Source organism: Crotalus tigris, unplaced genomic scaffold, assembly GCF_016545835.1.
Source record: "Crotalus tigris isolate CLP2741 ecotype Arizona unplaced genomic scaffold, ASM1654583v1 scf7180000018371.15429387391:27106975, whole genome shotgun sequence".
Lineage (NCBI taxonomy): Eukaryota > Metazoa > Chordata > Lepidosauria > Squamata > Viperidae > Crotalus > Crotalus tigris.
In genome coordinates, this window is record NW_024096970.1 from 11244731 (window position 1) to 11272306 (window position 27576).

Consider the following 27576-nt stretch of genomic DNA (forward strand, 5'->3'; position numbering starts at 1 on the left):
CTTTAAGTATTCACTCATTAGAATTCCTCATGTGCTGTTGGCCATAGAACTAGAATCGAATGGAACCTTACAGGCCAACCAGTACAACTCCCTACCCAGTACAGGCAGTTAGGGAAACTTCAATAGCCCATTTGAAGAGCCCCTAATGAAAGGTAGCCCAAGACTTACAACCATTCATTTAGTGACTGCTTGAAGTTACAATGGTACTGAAAAAAGTGACATATGAGTGTTTGTCACATGGCAGCATCCCCATGGTCACGTCATCAAAATTTGGACACTTGGCAACTGACTCATACTTATGATGGTTGCTGTGTCCCAGGGGCATGTGATTACTTTTGCAACCTTCTGACAAGCAAAGTCAATGGGGAAGCAGATTCACTTTTAAGCCATTTTACTAGCTTAACTGCAGTGATTCATTTAATAACTGTGGCAAGAAAGATTGTAAAATGGAGCAAAACTCACTTAACAACTGTCTTGCTTAGCAACAGAAATTTTGGGTTCAACTGCGATTGTAAGTCAAGGATTACCTATACTTTATGTAGCAGCCTGTACCGATTGACATTTCAGTCAGGACCTTTCTTGTGCTATCTAGCTGAACCTCATGCATACTTCATCCTTAATCACTGTATGCACTGCACATGTATCTTCACATACCCAAAGTAGAAACTATTTGTTTTAGCTATGAAAGAAAGTGGAGCTAAATTCTGGTGCAACAAAAGGATTATGTAAATTTCACTGAGTAAAGCAATATTCACTATTATACTTCGATTAAATCTACAAAGAAAGTTTTTAAAAATATTCTTAAAATAATTACTTGTAAGTCAAATATATGTAATGATTGAAAGGTATGTGTAGAAGAAAGTTCATCGAATCTTCCCCATCCCATTAATTTAAAAATACATGCAAATCTTCCTCAATAACTGGTCTTATTGGGTATGAAGTATGCTTTAGCAAATAGCAATAAATTAAATATTATTTTTTCCTTTTTTCAGAAATAGATTTAATTATGAATTTTCTGTGGATGCTTTTTATGCCTACATGAAGTAAAAAAAATCAGATTGTATTAAAAAAAAACAGATCCGTTAAAATAGAATAGAGTAGATTTACTTTTCTTCTTTTCCAGCCTATAATCAGTATTCCCATTTGGGGACTGCAAAACAAAAACATTTTTAGGCTTCTCTCCACTGGGACAAAATACTCAGATATACTAATTTACTTTTCTGTTCAATGCAGCAAGCTGAAGATGTGTTTTATTTTTCCATGTTAACCCATTTTTTTAAAAAAAGAAAACTTACAAGCCGTCACCACACAGTGCCAAGGGAGAAGATACAGAACAAAGCTGATATTTCACCTGTGACCATAAGTTCCATTACCTTAGTACGTAAATAAAATTAACTGTAACTGTATGACTCAAGAAAACATGTTCCACAGTATTGCTCTGAGTTGCATAGAAGAAAGTATCTCTTGATATAACTTTGGTTCTCATTCTCCCTCCCTACTACCATTTGAATGACTGATAAACTGCTACCAAATCCATATTAATGTCTAGTGACAACATGAATACATACTTTCCAGGCACTATTACATAAGTACAACAGGAGAATCAAATAAGTATATAGTTTTCCTCAAAATACATTGCAGTTTAAAGAGATAACATTTCACAAATATTAAATGAATACGAGGAAGTCCCTCTATTTAAAAGTTCAGAAAAATGTGTAAATTATCGATATATAAAATTATAATATTGTGATACTATAAATATGCATACTTAGAGGTAAGAGTCAGTATATTGCAGGGGTGTCAAACTACCGGCCCGTGGGCTAGACGCGTCACGACAAAACCACACCCACCCCATTGCCGGCAATGGGGAAAAAGCTCTGATATGTCGTGTGACATCACGTGACATCGCAAGTTTGATATGTCTGGTATAGTGGATCTTGTTCAGAGACAATCACACAAAAAACTGTAATTAATTGAAAGAATATTTTGACTACAACATTTATTTGTAACTAAATAAAACAAGAAATATAAAGGCAGTACTCTATGCCAGGCATGTCAAACTGCCGGCCCGCAGGCTAGATGCATCGCGCCAAAACCGTGCCTACCCCATTGCCAGCAATGGGGGAAAAATCCTGATATGTCGCGTGACATCAGGTGACATGCCTGCTCTATACTGTTATTGCAGATCTTTTTTTGCTAGGAAAGATTGAGTCAGTGTCACATTATTTCATCAGAAATCATCATCACAATATGGACTAGCAACAGACATGGATATGGAATTAAAGTTATATTACTGAACTCTTGAATGTAAAAGCTATCTGCAGCAGTCACCCTTAAAGGGTGAAAAAAGTAAATGAAATGGAAGGGCTAGGTCAGTAGGACCTTCTACTCAAGTCAGTTCTAGATTCTTCAAACTAAATCAAAAGGTATAACAAAAAGAGAAATCTATAATTTACATATAACAAAGACAGTAGTTCCAGAATTAAATACAGGATCTAAAGCTGTATTCACTATGTGGCAGTCCACCCATTTTGTTCAAAAAATGAATGTTCTAAATGAAAAGCAGAACAATTACAGTGCTGAGCATTTAAGCATATTCCTAGCATCTCCACTCAAAAGACTTTTTCAAAATAAAAATGAATCTCTAACGAACGTGAATCAGATTTCAGCCACCAACACAATCCAGTGTTAGGGAGGCATTCTCAACATCAAGTTCCTAGTTGAAAGGAATAACATTTTTCACTGCTGTTGTGAACTTAATATATATGGAATAACTATGTAAAAGTAAATTCATTTAATTAGTGTTAAAGTATTGACACATAGGCTATATAGGGATTTCCAGTTTGTCCTGAAATGAACTCAGGCTAAGTGAAATATTTCTGAGTGTCAACAAATTTAAGTTTACAAAACAAATCCCTTCCCCAAACCCTCCACCCTCCCATACCCTCCCCCATCTTCCCCAAACCTCCCATACCCTCCCTCAACCTTCCCAGAGCTGAGTACAGGCTTAATTGAAATTTTTCAAAGAAAATAAAAAGAAAAAAAAAACTTAAAACACATATAAATCCTAAACAAATCTAAATACCTTAAATTAAACAAATTATCTTCTCTAAAACAGAATAGTTACAAACATTAAACACACATTATAATATACTCTAAACATTTTCTAGTATTGTACTTATATTATTATCCATCATTCTATATAAAATCCCCAAAACACAAATTTAAACATTACTTTCTTTAAATATCTATACCTATAATATAAGATCTAATCTCCCTCTTTCTTTACTCTAGAACACAAAAATAAGCATATAAACATTCATTATACCATTAAGACTGGATACTCTTTTGAATAGTTAAACTAAATGCTTATATTTAAACTTCTTATCTAAAATTTTCATTCAATCTCCATGATCTTCTCTCCTATCAAAAAAAAACTTAAAAAACATATAAATCCTAAACAAATCTAAATACCTTTAATTAAACAAATTAGCTTCTCTTAAAAATAATAATAGTAGATCCCATAAACAAACTTAAAACATTAAAATTCCCTTATACCTGTTTAAATCTTTACCAATAACAAATTCCTCCACAGTAAACACATTCCTTCTCTATCCATAAACCTCTTGAAGGTAATTCCAAAAAGTTTGTAAATCTTAATTCTCCCGCAATCTCAATAGTCTTCTGAGTACTTAAACTAAGTACTTAAACTTAAACTTCTTATCTAAAATTTTCATTCGATCTCCATAATCTTCTCTCCAATAGCCAATTCCATCCACTATAAACACAATCCTTATCAGTCTCTCTTGTCCATAAACCTCGAAAGAAGTACTTTAAAATCTGCCCTTAAAGGTAACTCCAAAAAATTTGTAAGTCCTGGTTCTCCCACAAACTCAGGAACCAATACTTGTGAGGCTTCCTTAACCTCCTTCTTCTGTTGGTCTTTCTCTTTACGTTTATATGTTGCACAAGTTGTCCTCTGCTCTTTCATCTCGACTTGTTGAGGCCCCTCAAACTGAAATTTCCCATTTTTAATTAATATAGGCTCTTCACACTGCAATTCTGCCCTTAAAGGTTGCTCCAAAAAGTTTATAAATCCTACTTCTCCCGCAGATTCAGGAACCAATACTTGTGAGACTTCCTTGACCTTCTGTTGATCCTTTTCTTTACAATTATATGTTACACAGGTTATCTTCTGCTCCTCCATCTCTACTTGTTGAGGCCCCTCAAACTGAACTTTCCCAATTTTCATAAGTGTAAGCACTTCAGATTGCAATTCTGCCTTTTTATCTTCCAAAGCTTTAAACGTGGTAGATTTAAGTGTCCTTGACTCAGCATTTTGCAAGATTCAGATTTACCATCACAAAAAATGGAATCTATTGTAACAAAATCAATATATCACAGGGCTTGAGGGATGAAAACTATTATTATTCCAAGCTGGTATTTACTAAGAAATAGGACACCCATTAGCAACTTGCAATATTCTTTTTTCTGCCAGTATCAGTTAGAAATCAGTGCTTTTTAAAATCAATGCACTCCACAGAACATTAATGCTGCTTAATTGCAGCATGCTAAAGTTAGTGCTCTTTAGAGTCTGGAGACAATTATATGATGTAAGTATCTTTGTGCTTTGAAAAGAGAAGTTTGGTTGCTCAAAAAAACATTGTTAGGAAGAGCATACTGATTTTGTTGGGCTTCCAAGTCTTTGATATGTTGTTTAAATGTAGTAAATGCACACTTGTATCCCATTAAGAGCACTTTCCTCTTAATTTATATTAAAGCAGACATGTCAAAGTGCTGGCTCATGGGCTGGATGTGTCATGCCAAAACTGTGCCCACCCCATTGCCAGCAATGGGGGAAAAGTCCAGATATGTTGCGCGATGTCACGTGATGTCACGAGTTTGACTTGCTTGTATTAAATTTGTAATTTTTTTCAACAATATTTTTTATTTTTCAAAATTGCTTTTAGCAAATATTTTAAAGACAGAGTTTGAGAAACAATACACCACCAAAACTTGTAGAGAAAATTTACAGTTTTATTTCTGACCTCTGAGGTCTAGAACTCATTCTACACTATTTTTCAGTACAATGTATTTCTTACCAAACGTCTGTGTGATTGGTAAATTACATGTTTTTGGTCATGTTTGGAAAACAAAAGAGAGCAAACAAAACAGATCAAATCAATACATTAAAAGGTAGACTAGAATTCATTAATATAAAAATACTGCACATATTTTATGCTGTATAATAGTAGGGATATATCAATACAAATTTCAAAATTATCTGAAGTTTGATAATACAAAAAAAGATTTTTGTATGTTATGGAACAAGAAATATGATGAATTGCAAAAATGATTTACCGAGCCTACTACTCACATGAGATATGGATTATTTTGTTAGTATAATGAAAAACTAGTTGCTTTAACACACTGAAATGATGCAAATGGAGTATGACATTGTGAATTTTACAAAAAAAATTCAACCATGTATGTCAAAAACAAATAAGTACAATAAATTGTTTATAAAATTAAGGAAAAAAAAGAGTTACCCAAATTTCATTGATAAAAGTTTAATGTAGAGTTGCTTATAAAAATGGAAAAAATATTACACCATACAACTGAGCATCCTGGCTCTGACTATTAACTACAGGGATGGTCATGTCAAAAACAAAATCTAATTTCAGAGTTATCTGCTTAAAAGGAAGCAAACAAACAAAAACATCTCTGCAAGGAATTCGATGCTTTACCTAGTTCTTAAAACTAATTATAAAATTATTTTTAACTGGTCCAACAATTTCTTCTTCTAGCAGAACTGTAAAAAGAAAATAAATATTTATGAGATAGGCACATATAACTAGGTTCACACCATTTGTTTTCTATGAATGCAAAAACTGGATATTTTGCTTCTTGGACACATCCTGAGTATTCTATTTTAACATCAGGATTTATATCAAAATTCCCTTCAATTTTGAGCATTTAATTAAAAATCATAGAGGATATATTAAATCTACTTTTCAATTTTACAATTTCATATGAAGAATTCATCTATCTATCTATCTATCTATCTATCTATCTATCTATCTATCTATCTATCTATCTATCTCTATCTCTCTATCAATATAAGAAAAACGAACACCAGGATAAAAATAAACATGACCGTTTAATATAAACAAGGCTGTGAGTAAAAAAATTAGTTACTGAGCTTTCATCAGCCAAACTACTGACATCATCAGTTAGAATGCTAGCTGATTAGGGAGCTTGCCTATATACAGCTGCCTGTCTCTGCACCCGGCTTCTCGAGCGCGTCATCGGCCCATTAGCTATGTTACTCTGCAATGTGTTAAATTGATTCTCATCCGGCAGCCTGTTGGTGGATCTGATGATTGTATCTCCCTCTCCCTGATCCTGCAAAGAACAACTGTTCCCCAATGGTGAACAGTCTTCCAGTCTATAGAATTAATTGCAGGAATTGCCCCTGCAATTACGCTGGGGAAACAGCTAAAAGGCTCCGGACTAGGGCCCACGAACATGAACTGGCAATCAAAAAGCAGGAGCAGCGCTCGCATGTGTGGGCTCACATGACCAATTTGAATCATACATTCGATCTGGAAAATGCACAGACCATATCTTGTGAGACCACTTAGAGTGGCCGCCTTCTCAAAGAAGCCTGGCTTTCAGATGAAAATTCCATCAACCGGCACATAGACCTTCTACAAGCATACCAGACTCTCAGAAGATGGGAGAAACAACATGGTAATCCATGGAGTAGATGCCATCCCATACGGTGCAAAAGCAAGACCATGGCTCTACAAATGGGGAAGCTGCGATCCATAGGGAGGACAGCGAACTGGCAAAAGAGGAGGGGGGCCGGGTGACACCACAACGAGATAGCAACTGGCAGGACTGGAGTGACAGGGCTGCAGGTGAGGCGGCAAGAGCTGCTATGGGAGGAGATGACAAATGGCTTGGAAGGAGAGACAAAAAAGGAGGGGAGAGTATGAAGCAGGAACATCTGAATAGTTGTTCTTTGCAGGATCAGGGAGAGGGAGCTACAATCATCAGATCCACCAACAGGCTACCGGATGAGAATCAATTTAACACATTGCAGAGTAACATAGCTAATGGGCCGATGATGCGCTCGAGAAGCCGGGTGCAGAGACAGGCAGCTGTATATAGGCAAGCTCCCTAATCAGCTAGCATTCTAACTGATGACGTCAGTAGTTTGGCTGATGAAAGCTCAGTAACTAACTTTTTTATTCACAGCCTTGTTTATATTAAACGATCCTGTTTATTTTTATCCTGGTGTTTGTTTTTCTTATATTTTTATTGATATGGCCAGGATTCACATTTCTAATGATGTTAAGGATATAATATAATATAATATAATATAATATAATATAATATAATATAATATAATATAATATAATATAATATAATAATATAATATAAATATTAATATTAATATTAATATATATATATATAAATACATATATATGTTTTCTGAGGTTTTCGCGGGTGTTTGTATGTAGGTCTTTGGTTATTTGGGTTTTCTCCCACGTAAAATTGGAAGTGTCTTGGCGACGTTTCGACGAAGTCCCATTCGTCATCTTCAGGCTGGTGTCTTCAGCTTTGTGCTTCGAAGCTGAAGACATACACATACACACACACACACATACATACACACACACACACATACATATACATAAAATGGGAAATAAAATAAGGTGATCACCGACATCATCAGGGTATAAAATGCTGGATCCGGGAGTCCATTGCTGCTGCCTCTGCACTTTGACCTTGGATTAGGTCATTGGTCCACTCATTAGCATCGGCTGTGTAGTTCTTAAAGGGGCTGTTTCTAAAGTTGTCTTCTCCTCTCCAATTGCTGTTGTTTTCTTTGTGCATGTGTGGGTGCCTGGAGATGCGCTGGTCTTCCGCTCCCAGTTGTCTCTCCCCACCTCCTCATTCATCTTAGTTTGCCTCTGTATTGCTGCTCTATCTAGCTTGTGTGCTTCAAGCTCTGTTCTTCTATTTGCCAGCCCTGTTGCTTTCTTCGCCCATGTGTAAACTCCTGAGGTTTGGTCGTCTCGTTCCTGTTTCTTATTGCCCCGTCTCTCGCTAATGGGTGAGCTGTGTGTGTTAATGGGTTGCTAACCAGGCGTGTCTTTGGAATGGCTTCACTACTTGTTACCCTCATTGCCCCCTCGGTACATATATGAGAGCACAGGATATACCCATCCCATCTGTGCTCGCTATTACTCACCTGTTCTCCCATTGATCGGGGCCGTAATTCTATTGCGGAGTCATTCACGAGGCACACCTCCGATGCATTTCCCTCATTTTTAAGTTCTATTGCCCCTCCCCTGCATCTATAGTCATCAGCGGGGTGTCCAGGTGCTTTTGCCTCTCATTTGCTACCTTCCTTGTTGGCTGGTGCGCTCATCTGTCTGGCCAGGTGTCATCAACGGGGTATATCGGAGCTTTTCCCTTCTCCCTGGTATGTGTGTATGCCCCTCGGGAGAAGCCATCTGATGGTACCTGTTCGTTGTTCTCTTTCCCTCGTCCTGACTGGATTGAGTTGTTTGTGCTTTGGACGCCTGTGGGATATATTTCCCTTGTGTTTTTTCTCATCCTCCTTTTCTTCCATGGATCTGGACATCAGCTCCTGGGGGTGGGTTATCTGCTGGCGTTGTGTCATCCCTCCTCTCCTCTTTCATGTTTAAATGGGTTAGAGACGTTGTTTTACTTGTGGGGTGTATCCCCAGTTCATCACTCTCTCTCAGGGTTGTGATCGCTTCCCCTGTCATCTCCTCTTTCTGATCTTGTAGGGAGTGAGTTGGTCGCCTGTGTTTCCAATTAGCATCCCGTCCTTCCCATCCCCTTAGTATATGATATGCTGGAGGGAGCTCTGTGTGGCGATTGATGGAGTGTCTGTCTGATAGCCAGGCTTCTTTGAGGAGGCAGCCTCCCTGTGTGTTATCTTGGGTTATGGCCTTGACGTTGGTGAGGTCGAGTCCATGGCCGTAGTCGGCCATGTGGGTCCACACCTGTGAATATTGCTCTCTTCTCTTAACTGCGAGCTCATGCTCGTGGACCCTGGTCTTAAGTCTCTTGGAGGTTTCACCAACAAAATTGCAGGGGCAATCCTTGCAATTAATTTTATATATTACCGAGAAGACAACTTTAGAAACGGCCCTTTTAAGAACTACACAGCCGATGCTAATGAGCGGACCAATGACCGATCCAGGGTCAAAGCACAGAGCCACATAAAAATGGACTCCCGGATCCACATTTTATACCCTGACGATGTCAGTAGTGTGGCCGACGAAGCTTGGTTTTGTAGATTAAACATTTGTGTTTATGATTTTATCCTGGTGACCACCTTATTTTATTTCACATTATGTGTATACCCGGGATTCGTGTTTTTAATACTATTAAGGACATTTTATATACACACACACACACACACACACACACACACACACACACATATATATACACACACATACATACATACATACATACATACATATATGTTTGTGTGTGTGTGTATGTGTCCTTGATAGCTGCAAAAATGCGAATCCCGGGCATATTTGTTCAATAACACAGCCTTCGATTTCCGGGATAGGTATAAACCAGTTGTTATACATAGGACAGGGATAACAAAAAAGATAGGATTAGCCAAGAGGGGAAGGAGGGGGAAAGGGGTAAAAAAGAGAGGAGGTTGGACTCAAAGAGGAGCCGGCGGATAGTCCAACTGATCGTAGGCAGACAGGACAGAGAGACAGGACACGATCGTGCGCACGCACAGCCAGGTGTGAAAGGAAATTGGGGGAGATAAGGCTAACAAGGATGAGAGGGGCTGAGCCTAAGAGCAAGCCGATAGGTATCTCCACCGTTCGTGGGCAGACTGAGAAGAAGGATGAGGCACGATGGGGCGTGCGCACACCCGGGGGTGGAGGGAAATCGGAGAAAAAAAGACTGACAGGAACGGATGACGGAAGGCAGGAACAGAGTGTAGACCAACGAGCTAGAAAGGAAGGGAGCGCTGATGGCAAGCCTTTTGGAACACTGGATCTGAATGCGCAGCCTGGAATGAGCAGGAGGGAGCGGTTAGAGAGTACACCGGCAGCAATGGTGCTGGGAGGGAGGAGATTGACAAGTATGAGAGAGGGGAAAGGTGTGGAATTGGAGTGCAAAAAAGAGAAGACGGGACAACTAAGGCAATTATGGTTAGCCAAGAAGGATGGCCCTATCACATGGGCAATGAGTAAGCAGTTAGGCCAGCAAGGTGTATAAAAAAGAATCTCCCCATCCCCTAAGCTTTACTCTGAGGACGCTGGCAGGGGACCAGCGAAAGCTAAATTGTTTCTTTTAACATTGTAAATAGTTGTTTTTATTGTTTTAAAATATCTTTTTAGCAATAAACAACTGATTTATACCTCTCCCGGAGATCGAAGGCTGTGTTATTGAACAAATATGCTCAGGATTCACATTTTTTGCACCTATCAAGGACACACATACATACATACATACATACATACATACATACATACACACCACTTTGTTTATTTACTATAGTTTGTTTTATTGCTCTTATAGATTTATTAAAATAAACACTATATTACTGTCTACATTCAAACATGCTACCTTCTGAAATATTTTAAAATATTTTAAAAAAATGATCCCTCATAGAGCAAATGTAAACCAGCAAAAAGTTAAGTATACTTTTTCCAATAGAGATCTGCTAAAAGCTTCTGACAAAACAATCTGTATATAATAAGTTTTAGAAATCTTGCTATTTTAGTTTTCCTCTTTCTATTACTATTTATGCAACATTTGGCAATATCTAACCATATAATTATAATATTTGCATTCCAAATTATTTCTTTTAATATTAGGTTGCTTCATTTTCATTATTCTAATTAAATATGTACAGAACAATGAAACAAATGCTTCATAAAACAAAAGCTTTATCATTCAAAAAAAGCCAATACTGCACAAAATACAAAGCTAGTTATTTTTACCTTCCATCTGTTTCCACATTCATTGCACACAACAAAGGTTGTCATAGGTTCATCAGCACTTCTGGTCTGAACCTACCAAAGAAAAACCCCAAACAAACAGAAAATAGCAATGTTACTTGGCTATATTTATATAATGTTCTTATTTTGTTTACTACAATAGCACAATCTAATTTACTGATAAAAATAACTAAACCATCCAATAGCCCAAACTATTCTAGTCACAATATAACACCTAAGTTTGAATAAAAACATATATGATAAAATTAAGTTAAATGAAGAATGAAAACACCATAAAAATTAGTTGGCTGCAAGGTGGACATTGAAAATAAAAAACAATATGAATTAAGATACAATTAAAAGTCCATTTTAAAGCTTGGGAAAATACAAAGCTCTTCACCTAATGTCAAAATGATACTAATGTGGATATCAGGAAGCCTCACTGGAAGGGAATTCCATAACTGGGTGCCATCTCAGAAAAAAACTCTGTCCCTTGTAGAAACCCACCTTACCTCCTTTGGTGGGGGCAACTGGAGAAGGACCTTACTGGAAAATTTTAAGGTTTGATTAGGTACATACAGGAGGTGCTCCTTCAGGTAGCCTAATCCTAAATAGGTTAAGGGTTAGTATGATCAAAACCACCATTTTAAATTTATTCAGACATGAAAGCCCAGTTTGTTTAATCAAGATTAGTCTTTTTAGTAATGTATGCTAACACTAACTTTTAATTCAATTACAACTTTAGTGACTTCCAAAATATTGAGTTCATAATTTTCATATGAAATATTAAGTGAACTCACAATCCTCTTTAACAGCTAAGATTCTCTCTTGTATGCCTCTATGACATTTGCCATAATCTTTCCTCATGGCTTTAAGAAAGGACAATGACAGATGAATTTTTAATTCCAATGTTCTCTAGGCAGGATAGCCAGTGCTAAGAGAAGAGAGTTTAAAATCTGGCAACTCCAAGATTACATTTTGCCTATCATTATTCTCAAAAACACTTTTCCGTATAGACGTATGTGGAATTACACTAATGGTTAAGTATGAAAAGTATGGAGGAATGATTAAGCCAGCAGGGTGACTTTGGACCAGTCACTCTCACTCAGCTCAACCCAACTCATAGAGTTGCAGTGGGGAAAATAAGAGGAAAAAGGAGTATTAGATATGTTCAGTACCTTGAGTAACTTATAATATAATAAAGGAAGGATTAAAAAAAGAGATAGATGATAGACAGAGATAAAAGTTACTAACTCCAAAAGCAAATACTGTGATGGGTGTGTAGAAATGCCTAAATCACAAATCAGAGTATCTACAAAACACAGATTTTTGAACTGTTAAGGTAGCTGAATCTTTTTACTGCCTTGTTGGTTCCCTTATAATATGCTTTTAGCATATTATTTAATATTATTTAACATATTTCACAAAATTGCAAATGTTGAATGCTACTTGAGTACAAATGATATACCTGGGTGTAAGTACAGTTCTTCTTTTTACATTTACCACAGCTAAATAGATCAGTCTGTGTTCCTCCTGTTTTAGCCATCTGGTGCTCTCTTATAGCTTCTTTGGTAAGATTCTTCCTCATTTCTTTTAGTTCATCACTTGCCATCTCCTATAGTGAGCACAAAAAAAATCATATTAGTTTTACTCTTTTTGAGTATACACACATACACACTTTGTTTACTAAGCAGTAGGTTTGCCCTTTAATTTATGAAAACAAAAATATTACTAATATTTATGATGTATGCATTAGCCTTATTGACTAATTTTAGATTATTCTATATATTGGATTATCAGATTTATTTTAGAGACTTACAAAATGACCATTTATTTTACTGAAAATCCTGTTTGAGGATTAGAAATCAGTCTGGTACTTCAGCCTCTAAGTGCTATCAAAAGCTATAACCGAGTGCCTGCTGTCTGAAAACATAACAGAGGCCATGTATCTTAGGTATTGTACAATCATTTGTTATTATGTAGAACTTTTAAATGATTTATTCTCCATAGCCGCATTTGGGAAAAAATATATTTTTCAAATGGTTGAAGTGACCAGATTCAACATAAAGAAACTGAATATATATACACATAGTCTTCAGGTTACAAGGGCAATTGGGACAGAATTTCCATTACTAAGCAATGAAATCATAAAAAATTAATTTTAATATTCTTCTATTCTAACAATATTTAAGGTATGAGGCCTGTGACTACTTGAATTATACTGAGGATGCACAATTCAGGCAACCAAGTTAAGATTTAAGGTTTTTGATCCCTTTGCTGCCTTTTTTTGACTGTTTTCAACTATAGATATGGTAGCCTTACTTGGACCATCTGGGTTTTAAGCTATAGCGAAAAGTCAAGAAAATGGAGTAAAAGAAGGTAATGGCAAAGGATTCTGTATTATTGCCAAGAAAACTGTATTATCACATTCAAGAAGCTGAAGTATTTCTTTAAGACATTATATCCAGTTAGAGCAGTGATCTTTCTGGTACAATACTATCTATATCAACTGAAAGTAGGTCTTCAAGATTTCAAGTAGAAGCTGCCATATCAGGAGATGCCAGAAACTGAACCAAAGACTACATGCAAAGCATATGTTGTTTTACCCATTTCTGCTATTCTGTGAAGACTTGACAGCAATAAGTTATAGCCTTCTATATTGCTAAAACATGCAATATAGATTTTGATTCTTTTAAATTATATAGTATAATTTAACAATACATTCAGAATTTTTTTCCAAAACACAATAATACTGTATTTTAATTTTGAAATACAAAAAGCTATAGATTTTTTCTTAAACAAATCAAGTAGGCAGGAAGACTCTGGAACTATTTTCAACTGAGATATGTAAATGTTGCTTTAGTGAATCAACTAAATGTGGATTCATATTTGTATTTTAGATTAAGAAAATAAAAATTGTAATACGTTGAATGTTTATTACCTCTGCTGTCATTTTAGCAAATCTATCTGGAAGTATATTTCCACATAAAACATTTTTCCTTAAATTAGGATTTTTTGTATCTTTAAGATTTGCTATCCTGCTGCGCACTCTATTTTTATATTTCATGTCAGTATTTTTTAGCTCCTGAAATATAGGTGTTTATGAATTAAGGAAATAATGTGAAAAGGGCAGAATTGATTTATTTTACAAATACTTGACCACATTTTATAATTGCCTATTTTTAATTAGAGAATACAGTATTATATGTAGAATATTAATTAAATAGATAGTAGCCACAAACTATCAAGTTTGTCTTGCTTACATGAATTAAATATGCACAAAAGCAATATGCTATTTTAATGGTATGATATTTTAAAATATTTTAATAATCTCAGCTAACTCAAAGGCATGTATACACTTTGTCCTGTATTAACAAAATCCATTAATATACACAACATTCTAAAGATATTTTAACAAAAATATATCCTCTTTTTACCACACAATTTATTTAAAATGTTACCTGATCTAAAATACTTTTCTGTATTCAATATTTTATAAACATGTAAGTATATTAATGAACACAATACAGACTGATGTAAACAACTATAGGAGCCCACAGAAAATTAAAGAAGAAAATATTATAAAAGAGGTTAAGAATTAAACTACAGAATAAGGTAGAATGTTCATTATATAACAAAGGATATCTTCTTCAATCTGAGAACCTAGTTCTTCCTCATCAGCACCAATAGCAATATAATCATCTGAAAAATAAATTAGTTGGGAATCAGTTTTACATACATATATTCAGATGCAAATAAAATTGTGTTTAGTAAAATGTGCTCCTAAGTAAATTATACAATACTCTAACTGCAGTGGATTCTCTCCACATCTAGACAGTATCATAAAAACAAGACAGAAAAAAACCAAGTACAAAAATAACTAAAATAATCACTACTAGCTGGCTATCCAAACAACAATTCAAACATAAAACAGCACAAACTAGGGGAGTACCATCCACCCTACCCCAAGACCCGAGTAAATAGATTTTCAACGCCTTCTGGAACATCAGGGTGGGAAGCATATGGATGTCAGGGATGACCTCATTCCAGAAGGCAGGCACCCCTACAGAGCAAGTGAACTTCCTAGGTATTGAAAGAGGAAACCATTTCATTGATGTGACCCAAAGCACATCACTCTGCAACATTGTATCAGATGGATAGAAAGTGAAGAAGACAGGTAGCTTAGGCCCTATACCATGTATAGGGTTTTAAAGATAATAATGAATGTTCCATTTGGATCCTTAATTGGTCAAACTCTGTGCTATTTATTTCTAGAACTGAAAGAAAGTGAATTCTTTCAATTCTCTCTTTCATTCCCCCTTTGAATTAGAAATTATTAACTTTTTAACACTTTTCACAGTGAAGACATCCATATGATATTAACTGGTCCAAGACATTTCACTGGGTTACTTTTCCACTGTCATTTTTCACTTCATTTCTCCACTGCTTTTTTTGTGTAACTTGTAACTTTAGATCAGTAAAAGGCTTTCTAGAGTACTGACACAAGACATCTCCTTATGTAATATCAAATGTGTATCCAATCTACTTGTTGTAAATTCAAAATTGCAACAATTATTAGTTCAGAGCTAAGAGTAATAACTTAAGGCCATTCTCAAAAAGAAATTACATGACAGATTCACAGCAACTAAAAATAATGAGCACACATACTGCAATATATAGTGGATCCTCTAAAAAATGTTTTTCACCATGCACTTAATATCTTCTTATAGCAGGATTCTTAATAGCCTTGCATTTTGTATTAAATAAAAGTAGAAAGAAAATATGGGGTAGAATGAGAAGTATAGTAGTATAATTCTTACCCCCCGTTTTGAGAGCTGCTGCCAACATTTCTCTGCATTTCATCCGTACAGAATCAGATGTGCTTGGAGCCCGGGGAAAAGAAGAGATATATGTGTCGGATGAAATGTTAGAGTCCTCTTTCTTGCTGTTTGAATTGCTACTGGAACTGCTAAATAGGCAAACAGACAAATACTTTTTTTTTTGTTCTGTTTCATTACGAATCAGCAGTACCCATAAGGGATGGATCAAAAAAGATAAGTTGGACCCACAACACTGCTTTTACTGATCAAATGACCCTTTTAAATATCTAAATCTACTCTAGACACAAAATAATTTCATAAAAAATAGTAGTAACAAGTACTACTGCCTTTTATACAGTACTGTTAACTTGAAAATATTACTTCCTTGATTCCTACCGATCTTGTAAAAGTATCATGGAACATTAATTCATAATACTAACTGAAAGAAAATAACACACTGGATGGCTACTGGTGAATCAAATCTTATAAAACTATAACATTACTAGACAGCACTATGATTCACTGGTATAATATAGGCATCAATATTATTCCAAATCAAATCTTCCCATCAAAATTCCCTAACAATGAACAAATCCTATAGTATTAAATATATTTCCATTTATATAATGAAGTTCATAAATGCAGAAATAAATATTTCATCAATGCCAAGTATTAAAATAATACAAAAACAGTGATTATTTCTCACTTAAATATTCCAATCTAAACTGACAGGATTTCATCTAACCAAATGTTAAATGTACCTGTACATGGTATAAAACTATTTTGTAATCTTTTTTTCATATATTCTTTCATCATGTCCTTTAAAAATTACCCTTGAGTTTGTACACTATTTTTCCTACTATTTTTCTCATCCTAATGTTTACAATCTTAAAGAGTTAATGTTAGTTTTTTTCTACCATTTAAGCAAAAAGGTTATAAGAAATACCTTTCTTCCCTTGCTTCAGGACTATTTTGTGAAGATGATGCTGATTCTTTTTTCTTTTCTTCAGATTCTTTGTCATTTGATGGTCCATCTAAAATGCATATGTAATACATAAAAAGCAATAATAGTTCCATTGATGAAATAAGGGAATGCCAATCCAAGATAAATAAAAGTTTAGGGAGTCCCTGCCTGCAATGAATAAATTTAAGTAATTAATTAATTATATCTGATTAATTAATCAATTAGCTTTATAAGAACAGGCCAGATAAATCTTCGCTTCCTCTTCTTCCCCTTTCTGTTTTGCCCTTTATGTAGCCATTTCATTCTACTTAACTACTGTCTAGTTTTGTCTAATCTCAAAATGTCACTTAACACTATGCATAACTGAAACTTGCCAACAAACATCAAGAGGCACAATCAGCTTTTCTAATTCTTTATATAAAAATGAAAATAATTTTGTCATCACAAAGCACATTCAAAGGAAAGGAGAGCTCCATGCTGCTATTTTCTGAAACTATATCTATTCTTTTCCACAGATAGAAAAATTAGCATTTTTTTCTCATGGAGAGAAAGTGTAGCTAGAAAGGGGATACGTATGTCAGAAATAAATCTGTGAGTAAAAGTGTTACATTCCTCTCTCCCAATATAGCAACTCTGAAATAGCTCACTGAACTCCTCTCCCTATGGCACCCTTTAAATAGGGATGAAATTTTGGATTCATAGTAGTTTAAAATATGGGGCAAATAAGGTAGGGAATAAAACCAAGAAAAAACTAATCACAGGAAAACTCTTAAAGACAGAAATATGTATTATTAATTTAAGGAATCAAGAATCCAATGAAAAGATAGATGTTGGATTACAAAGGAAATAATTATTCCATGAACATTATGTTCCCCATATGTTATGGTATACAATTTACACCATTCCAGTTATAGGCTAGCTAAGATCCTTGTCATTCACATCAAGCTGGAAAATTATAGATTGCAAGATAGATTCATCAGCATTGTTTAATCCAAGATTCTTTTTTTAAGTTTAGTGAAAGGGTACTGTAGTAAGAATAGTTTCAAATAGGTTTCTATAGTTTACTGATCCATCTTCAAAATGCTGTGTTATTAATTAGATTGTTATCTTTCTTACGTATAGTTTCCTAAATATATTAGATTATATTTTAATACTTTGTTTATATTTTAAGTTTTCACTATAGCCTCACTGCATTATGTTTGAAGTAAATTTTTAAAAGAGCATACATTTTGAAATGCGCTTTTCCCCATGCTTCAACCATTCTCAACTGTCTAACACACATAATAAACTACTTGAGAATTTTCCAGGATACCCATCCTCCACACCCGCAAACATATTCCTCAGATCAACTAAGCAGTTAGTAGCATGTAGAATGACCAAGAAGGAATAACTCTTAAGTTATGCTATAGTTTCATTCATCACCACAGGCAAAAATCATAAGGAGAAACTGGATATTAAATTAAATACAAGATCAAGTAAAGGAGTTAATATTAAGATTAATTTGAAAATCATCTAGAAATGAGAAAATGAAAAAACTTAGTGCATCTGTACCTAATAATTTTTTCCATGATTTAATGAGGGATTTTGCTAGAGATGTAATTTCTTCATCTGTACTTTGTTTCCGGATTGCATTCACAGACATTCCAATTCTTGTAGACTGAAAATTAAACAGTTAAGATCATTAATAACAGGTATTTGCAAGATGAAATATATATGCCATTAAATCACCCCTCCTAAAAATACATTGAAATAGTTATTGGTTGTGGTAAATATAAGAAGTTTTTTAATCTCTTATCAAATAGTTATTTAAATTTCTAGCTGAGGTTATGGTGATAGATAAATGATATAAGATTTCTATATTTTCTTAAACATAAAGTATTAGCATAACAATGCAAGTTATTTCAAGCAGATTGATAAAACTTTAGGAACACTTTTATGATAAGAAAAATATTACATTTTACTTAATTAATTTATGGCTATGGTATGATAGAGGTTAACTTTCCCGATTTTTAGCTGTATAGTTGTGCATAAGTTTCCCTTTCAATTTCTTTGTGAAATAAAACTGAGATGGAGACTTGAGTCTGACTTACAGTAGTGGCCAAAATTGTGGAAACCTTTTGGGAAAAGTGTATTTTTGAGGTTTGATGGATAATAATACCACTTTTTTTTGGAGTAGTACCATAAAATTATATATCAATGGAAAGATAATTTAATCAAGCATGTAATGCAACATAGTTTGTTCAATTATCTGTACTGTATTCTATGAAAAGTTATAGCCAAATAACCAGAAAAAGGAAGCACAACTTGCTTAGGTTGATGTCAGGTAGCTTTCCTTCATCTGATTGTAGCCAATGAGCATGAGTGTTTTTAGAGAGCCAACCAGGTGTCATCTTGTTTTGGCAATGAGCCAATCAGATCACAGTAGGACTCAGTTATTGATGTCATGTATTGAAGCTGAGAGGAGGACATTTGTCAGTGTGTTACGCGATCACTATCAAGTTGGTTGGGTTTGTTTTTTTTTTCATTTAGTGAGCTTGTAAAACGTAATAAAATTAAAGTAATGGTGTAAAGAGTTGACTGGTTGCCCAGAAAACTATGTAAAATAGTATTATTAAGCGAACAAGGCTACAGTTATAAAGAAATTAGAAGAAAAATTGGTGGAAACTTAACCAAAGGTGGCATTTCTACTGTACACTTTTCCCAAAAGGTTTCCACAATTTTGGCCACTACTGTATTTCTTACACGCAGCAGAACCTGTTTATGTGATTTCTTTTTGTGTTTTTTTCTTTTTCTTCTTTTTATATATTTTCAAAATAAAGCATGCTGATCTACTACCCTCTATTGTACTAGAAAAACGTTTATAAGGAATTCTTACAATTGAACAGCCATTGTTCATAGTTAAAAAGTTAATACTCAATTGCCAATGTTTACACAAATTTGTTCTTTTTAAATTCTATCTTATCCATTCTACTTGTAATAAAAATAACAAATTAAAAATCCTTTTCTGTTAATTATGGGCATGTGTGTTCTGGAGCTAATGATTTTATGTACACACATCAGTTTAGAATACTGATTTCTCACATGTTTGCACAACATAACTATAACTATTTTTTATTTACATTATTAAACATGAATATTTATAAGACTAGTAAGAAAATAGATATCTTAAATGAATTTTATACTTTCACTCCCTTCAAAAAATCAGATTCCCTGATCACCTCATCTGCAATTTCAGTTTGCCGAGGTGACAAATCTCTTCAAAGTGATACGATGAGGTAACTACAGTAGCTTTCTCTTAAATATCTTATGAAAGATAGATTCACATCCTGATTTTATGAAAAATTAGATATCCTTTTTATATACATATTTTTATCACCTTTCTACATTTTGTGGAATAATATTTTTATTTTTTATACTTTTTAATATATATATTTTTAGTTACCCAGAGTCACTGAAAGTTAAGTAGCATATAAATGTATAAATAAATAAATGCTAGATATGAAGCTCAACCATATCTTAATACAGGATATACAGGTAATCCTCAACTTACAACAGTTCATTTAGTGATTGTTCAAAGTTACATCACTGAAAAAAATGACTTATGACCATTTTTCACAGTTATGAGTCATATTTAAGACGGTTGCAGTGTTCCCAGGTCATGCAATCACCTTGTGCGACCTTCTGACAAGCAAATGGGGAAGCAGATTCACTTTTAACATCTGTGTTACTAACTTAAGAACGGCAGTGTTTCACTTAATAACTTTTGCAAGAAATGTCATAAAATGAGGCAAAACTCACTTAACAAATGTCTCACTTAGCAACAGAAATTTCAGGCTCAATAGTGGTCGTAAGTCAAGGACTACTTGCATAAGCATCATAAATCTACTAGCAAGATGCAATAATCATAATCAAAAATATGTTTCCTTATCAATACATTTATAGCCTTTATGTTTGAATGAACATCTGACAAATCACTTTCTCTTTGTAAGGAATCCAAAATATCACACTGATGAATGTTAGCTTCTGCATCTCTGTGTTTATAGCATAAACAACTTCAGTATTTTCAGGGGGAAAAAAGCATACCTGTAAAAGTTCCAGAGTCATAGGCATATTCTTAAGTTCCTTGAGTAAATCAAGAGCCCCACCCTGTAAAACACATTAAATATTAAATATACCTATTGCTATGTACTTATTTCATTCATCTTCAAATCTATAATATAAATGTTAGTGAAAATGATACTAATAAACATTTGAAAAAGATTTATTCATGTTTGCTCCAAGAACAATGGACAACTCTTCTCATTAGATTTGTAAGATTTGAAAAATTTGCTTCTCTAGCAACATGTTAGACTTGACTATTAAAAGAAATATCCTGGTGGAAATTATGAAATAGAACTGATTTATGAATGATTTAATCGAGTATAACTACAATATATCAAAAGGACATATTTGCATCAACTTCATTCTTGCTACACAGAATTTTCCTTCTGTTGAAAGAATAAACTTCTTTTTGCTGAAAGAGTTTTAAAAAACTATCAGTTAATGTCAACTTTATATTTACATCACAACTATTGAACACTGAATCACCCCAGAACTATAAAAAAAAATCCATCCAAGAAAGGCATGGATTAGACAGTTCCCGTCAGATTTTAGCTTCACATCACATACATTTTATTACTGAAAGTAAGGAATTCTTGTGATAGGAAAGTATAAATAAAATGTCTTTAAAGCAACCCATCCTCAGGACCCATGAGAATTTAACCAGTTAGTAAGACTTCTCCACTTAGTACCCCAACAGATACAACTCACGTTTCCATATACAAAGAGCCCAAACTAAACTCCATGCTTCACCACTTGGAGGAATCTAGTTTGGTTTGGCAATTTAAAGTCTAAGTCTAGAAATTGGGTAACCGTTAGTTCTAGTCTTGTCTTAGGCATGAAGCCAGCTGGATGACTTTATCATTGAGACACTTTATCATCTCAGCCCTAGTAAACCTTCCAAAAAATATTGCCAAGAAAACTGCAAAGACTTGTCCATGGAATCACCAGGAGCCATGAATGACTTCATGAAATGAAATGTCTTTCCCAAACACACTAATCCTCAATGCTCTCTTGGAAAAAGTTAGGCATTCTGCTTTATTACATTATCTAGATTCTAGCCACTTGTTATGCTTACTAGGGCCACAGCCTTACTACATAAAATACAACACGTTTTGCCCATTATACTGAAGCTGCAAGTATAAGTATATATTCAGTTCCATAATCTCCCATCTTGGGGATAGGGGGAGGAGGTGTATTAGCACAGCATTCAGATAGATTTTTTTCCTTTTTCTCTTATTCTATCCAAGTTATCCAGGTTATCCAAGTTGAGAAATTGTCTATTTATTTGCTGTTTTTCTTTTCTACTCTCCCATACATAAAGCATTCATCTCATATACAATCCAGTGGTTAGCATTAGTAACCAAATTTTTCTATGATGCTTTTCCAAGAAATTATGTATATGCCCTGTATCTTTGCATACCATATGATAGAGTTTATCTATTATGTCTATCACATTTATAATTGTGTGCTATTTTTAATTGTTTTTATTCTGTTTACAAATAATATGTAAGTTGCTTGGTCAAAAATAACTGGTATAGCATACAAGCCTAGAAAAACAGGTAAAAATGTTATGCAGGAAGTGAAGAAGTTGCCCCTCCAAAGACCAGGTCATAAGGAATACCATATAGTCCATAAAATCACTAAAATTTTCACTAAAATCTAAGACACTACAACCATCATAAATATATGCCTGTTACCAAGCCTTCAAGTTTTGATAATGTGACTATGGGGTGCTGCAACAATCATAAAAGGGAAAAAAGATTATAAGTCACTTTTTTCAATACTGTTGTAACTTTGAGTGGTCACTAAACAAGTAGCTGTAAGTCAAGGACTACCTGTATATTACTAAACTGATTTTCTTTTCTTAAGCATTTCTGACAGCAAATCTCAATTAATTTCAAGATAACATTTCTAAGAAACTGAAGCCATCTACCTGAAATACAACTGTAAAACAGGCATTAAAATTCAAAAATACCTTCTAAACACTTTCTGAACAAAAATACTTCTGCACAATACAGAAAGTTCTTTCATTAATTTGCAAAAATTTAACCTATACAAAATATGTCTAAAAGGACAAAAATATTAACTTCCATTGTTATTGCAGCCCTCTTCCCTTATTAAATACAAAAGCTACCCACGTGTGGACAGTGTGATGGGAAGCATATAATTTAAATAAACAAATCAATATTTTTGACTGGTTTCAGTCATGACCTTGAAGTATTTAGTGGCTTGCCACAATAGACGTGTTTATCTCATATTTAAAGATATCCTCATTCACATATGTTTATAGTATTGATTACTTACTTGATTTTAATACATTGTTCTACAATATTTACAAAATAGATGTCACTACTGATTGCCAAGACATTGTTCTTTATCCTGGTGTTCTCAGAACTCTCAGTCAGCCTATGGCAACTCCCCACAGGAGCATATAATAAAAAACAGAACAGTTCTAAGACTGCAGTAGGGATATATGATCTGTAGATTATTGAGTTCATGGGCCTCCAAACTTTTATGATAGCTAAGTCCCTAAAATATTACAAATGCCCCTCCCCCAAAAAACAAACCTCTGCAGCAAAAGATAAATTTACATATCAAACAGAACCCTAACCAGGAATTTATATGACATTATTGCTTATGAGTCTTCAAATTTTGATCCTTAATGTTAAAAAAAAATGATGATAAAGTCTGGTGGTGTAATACAGGTAATCCTCGACTTACAATTGAGCCCAAAATTCCATTGCTAAGCAAGGTAGTTGTTAAGTAAGGTTTGCACATTTAACAATCTTTTTGCCACAGTTTTTAAGCAAATCACTGCAATTGTTAAGTGAATTATGTGTTCATTAAGCGAATCTGGCTTGCCCATTGACTTTGTTTATCTGAAGCCACGTGGGAAGGTTGCAAATGATGATCACAAGACCCTTGTGCAGTTGTCTTAAATACACACCAGTTGGCAAGCACCCAAATTTGGAACATATGCCCATGGTGATGCTATAATGGTCATAAGCATGAAAACCTGTCATAAATCCCATTTTTTAGTGCCACTGTAACTTTGGTCACTAAACAAATATTTGTAAATTGAGGACTATCTGTGTTCTAGAAGATTTCCAATCTTAGCAACTAAATAATATCACACAAGCATTAGCAACACAAGCTCATTATATGGTCTAGCAGCTCAAATGCTTTACTCATAAGGAGAAACTAAAATCAAGTTGTATACCTAAATGCTAGTCCAGAATGTGATAATCTTTTATGGGAAAATTCCAAATAACAGTTCTGTTCAGAATGAACTTATAATATGGCCTAAGTATACATGAAGCCATAGTTTACATTGTTAACTCTTCTCAGATAGACTGATCACATGCCCTATTTCTTAAGTTTCTACTAAACCTATTGGGGCACAGTAAATTTATCAACACTGAAAACAATCTTACATTAATCAGTCTCTTAGGTCACATCCATTATTCCACAGATACTCTATACTGGCAAGCAATGGTCTCCAGGATTATATGGAATTTTTTTCCAATTACATACAGAGCTGCCAAGGATCAAACCTATACGCTAGTATGTGCTTTATGACTGAGCTATAATTCAGGCTTAATGTATCAGGAATTTAGAACTGGAACTTTAAGCATACATTGTGGGGGAAAGGAAGATTCTACTGAAAAATTTCTAAAACCTGTGCCTGAATCCAATAGGAATTCTCCCTCCTTTTCTCTCTCATATTTTCATTTATATTATCATCATAAGGTATGCTAATTGGGAGCCAGGTTTCACTAAATTTGATGGGTCTTATCTTTCTTTATAATTCACAAGATTAAAAATCAGCTATAACTGAATATCTTTTTTTGGAAGTATAATTATGTTAATTTAGCATGGAAAATAACAGATAGGGAAACTAAGCACATAGAACTAACTGATGGTAATTTATGAACTTTGAAAATAATTCTATCATTTGTATTTTAAGGTTTGATGTAAAACTACTCAATGACACATGACAATAGTTCATTATTACTCTTTTTTAAAATACCGCTAAAATACTGTATGATTCTACACTACAAGTCTTAATCTATACACAGAGGTATTGCTGTCAATAATAGATAAAACACTTTTGTGCCTACTCAAAACCAATTTCTATTAAATTAAATATTTATCTCAGGTTTGTGAGTATAGAACTGCAGCATAATGCACATGGAAAAATATTTAGTACACTGATTCTATATCTAATAATAGGAAAAGCTACTGCTTACCTTTTCTTGTCTAATCTTACTCAACTGCTCTTGATTTTTGAATATCCACATGTGCAACTTTACCTCTGTCAACTTGAACCTATTCATTACACAATAAGGTAATTCATTACACTAAATATACTATAAAAGCATTAATAGTTACTAATATCACTATAATAAAAGCAAATATAACCTTAACAATGCCACCATATCATGGTTCAAGCAGCTTAAAAGACTCAAATGTAAATGGAAAAATATCTGACTGCACAAATCTGCATATTAAATCCATACTAACATAAAGAATATGAGAGATCTTTGGTCAAAAGTTCATTTTAATTAATAGCATAAACTTCTTACACTAAACATAGCGGCAAGGCTGGCTTTGCTCTAAAATTCATTGTATGTATGTGTGTATGTATTAAATAAAAAATATTTTACAAATAGTATTTCTTTGTGCAATATCTCCAATTTTATCTTTTCTGCAAGTAACTATATTGAAAATAAACTCAACATGCATAAGGTAGAGTTGTAATTATCTCCAGCTAATGTTTTTATAAAGTTTGTGATTTTCATGTAGCTTTGCATCTGAGTATTTTTATGGTTTTGGTAACGGAACCAAGAAGTTTTTTCTTGGTAGTCACAGAACACTTTTCCTATACAACGTAAATTACATATTTCTTAACAACACCAAAATCTGAATTCTTCAAATATACTTCTTCACTTCACAGTTGGAACTTGAGATTGCTCAGAGATGCAGGAAGCTTTAGCTTAGCAATATATAAAATCCAGAGGCTCCTCTCTCTGGAATAGGTAATGCTGTTTTAGATTAGTGTTTTAAACTTACAATTATTTAAGGTTATATCTTATAATAATATATAGTGTGGACAGCATTTTGAATCAAAACTTTTGTTTATTGTAAATAAACATTACAATAAAACATTTTCAGATTTCAATTCCACACACAGTAGCAATTCAGTGAAGTCTACTGCACCATTTAAATTTTAACATGTTTAGAAACAATCTCAATGGATGCTCAAATTTACAGCTGATAAAAGAACGCAGTATAGTGAATTACAACTGCAAAACGGAAGTCTGATATATTCTTATACGGTAAGTGTCTTCAAGACATTTTTGACTACAGATCCCATAACTCCATATAACCAGAAAAGTCACATCGTCTTCGGGAAAAGGAGAAGAGGGGCTGGCATCGCATTCTTAAAGAGAAAAGTAGCATAGGTCTTAAGGATAGAACAGCTTTCCAACAAAAATGAACCCCATAACATTAATCTGGTTTTAAAACTCAGCGAGCCTTCGATTCTCTTGGAAGCTCCAGTGGGATCCAATTTTCGATTTTCCGGAAGTGAAGAATTGGGCCTTTCTCCAGGGCAATAAATGCAGCCAGAGGACTCTTTCTCTGAATTTGAATGCGACATACGACTACGGCTCATTACAAACCAGAACTGGCCCAGACACGGAGATTAGGTCCCGTCACGCGAACTGCGCTTTCCACAGATGACAGCTGGAACATCACAAAAGAGGAACTGCGTGCGAACGAAGCCTGCCCTCCATTAGCCCCTTATTTATCCCCCCCTCTGGAAAAAGGCGGGCGCCCCGTTGATGTGCAGCGCCGCTGATTGGTCGGACAGAAGTTTAAGACGGGCGCGCGAGGGGGCTAACGGACATTTCTCCCTCCTTCCCGATTGACCTCACCGCGTTCTTCTTCTGCACCATCTTGTCCATCTTCTTAGCGATGCGGATGATTTCATCTTCAGTGCTCATGGCGGCTGCCGGGTCCGCGGCGGCGCCTCTCTAAGGGGCGACTGAGCAGAAGTGAGCTTCAACCTTCGATGCTGCTTCTACGCCACGAATGCCGAAGCTTTCAGCGCAAAGCAAAGATGGAGCCGCCAAATCAGTGTCGGGGTCGCTGTGAACATCAACCGGCCAGGAGCGACAGCTCGGCAGCCGTGGCGCCAGGCCTTGCTGATCAAGCCTCGGTAAAGAGAGCCAGGCAATGCTCCGGAAAACCGAAAACATCGATTAAGGGTAAAAATAGGAGGTGGAGCTTCGTCTCACTTCAGACTTCCGTCCGCTCAGCGGAAATGGAGGGTTGAGCTCTGCGTGGGGAGGGAGGGAAGAAGAGATGGTCGTTGGCCGAAAATGACGCAGAGGTAAAATCTTTGTTACTTTGTAACCTCAGGACCGGTGGCTGTGAGTTGTTCCGTCTAGGCCAAGCGTAGGCAACCTCGGCTCTTTTATGACCCATGGACTTCAACTCCCAGAGCTGACTCAGGAATTCTGGGAGTTGAAGTCCATGAGTCATAAAAGAGCCGAGGTTGCCTACCCCTGGTCTAGGCAAATGGAAAAAAGGAGAAGCAGTGGTTGCGATCTCGAGGAGGTAATATAACTCTAATATTATTTATGTAGGCTTGAAGTACCTC

At 34.9% G+C, this 27576-nt stretch overlaps 1 protein-coding gene across 5 annotated transcripts; it reads right to left on the reverse strand.

Annotated features, from left to right (window-relative positions):
* Positions 1–4950: 4950 nt before the first annotated feature.
* Positions 4951–27122, reverse strand: TCEA1 (transcription elongation factor A1). Of its 5 annotated transcripts, none has more exons than XM_039351379.1 (11): positions 26594–26833; positions 25160–25238; positions 20892–20954; positions 18360–18465; positions 16791–16878; positions 15845–15993; positions 14670–14726; positions 13966–14120; positions 12493–12639; positions 11028–11099; positions 4951–5812 (listed from the first exon to the last, which is right to left on the reverse strand). In XM_039351379.1, exons 2-11 carry the CDS (start codon positions 25208–25210, stop codon positions 5804–5806), a joined length of 897 nt encoding a protein of 298 aa, XP_039207313.1. In that variant the 5' UTR covers positions 25211–25238; positions 26594–26833; the 3' UTR covers positions 4951–5803. The 5 variants fall into 5 exon arrangements, with proteins under 5 accessions (XP_039207313.1, XP_039207314.1, XP_039207309.1 ...); XM_039351380.1 differs by lacking the exon at positions 26594–26833 and adding an exon at positions 26849–27122 and having other exon boundaries at positions 5017–5812; positions 15845–15906; XM_039351375.1 differs by lacking the exon at positions 26594–26833 and adding an exon at positions 26849–27118 and having other exon boundaries at positions 5017–5812.
* Between the last annotated feature and the right edge of the window lie 454 nt (positions 27123–27576).

What these genes read in the sequence shown, in the direction of transcription:
- TCEA1 (XM_039351375.1), bottom strand. Translation starts at nt 26,904, where the DNA reads ATGAAATCATCCGCATCGCTAAGAAGATGGACAAGATGGTGCAGAAGA. An exon ending in CCTGAAGCAAGGGAAGAAAG is followed by an intron (nt 15,994 to 16,790) that starts GTATTTCTTATA and finishes TTGCCTATTTAG; the next exon opens with CAGTTCCAGTAGCAATTCAA. An exon ending in AGGTTCTCAGATTGAAGAAG is followed by an intron (nt 14,121 to 14,669) that starts ATATCCTTTGTT and finishes ATTCATAAACAC; the next exon opens with CTATATTTCAGGAGCTAAAA.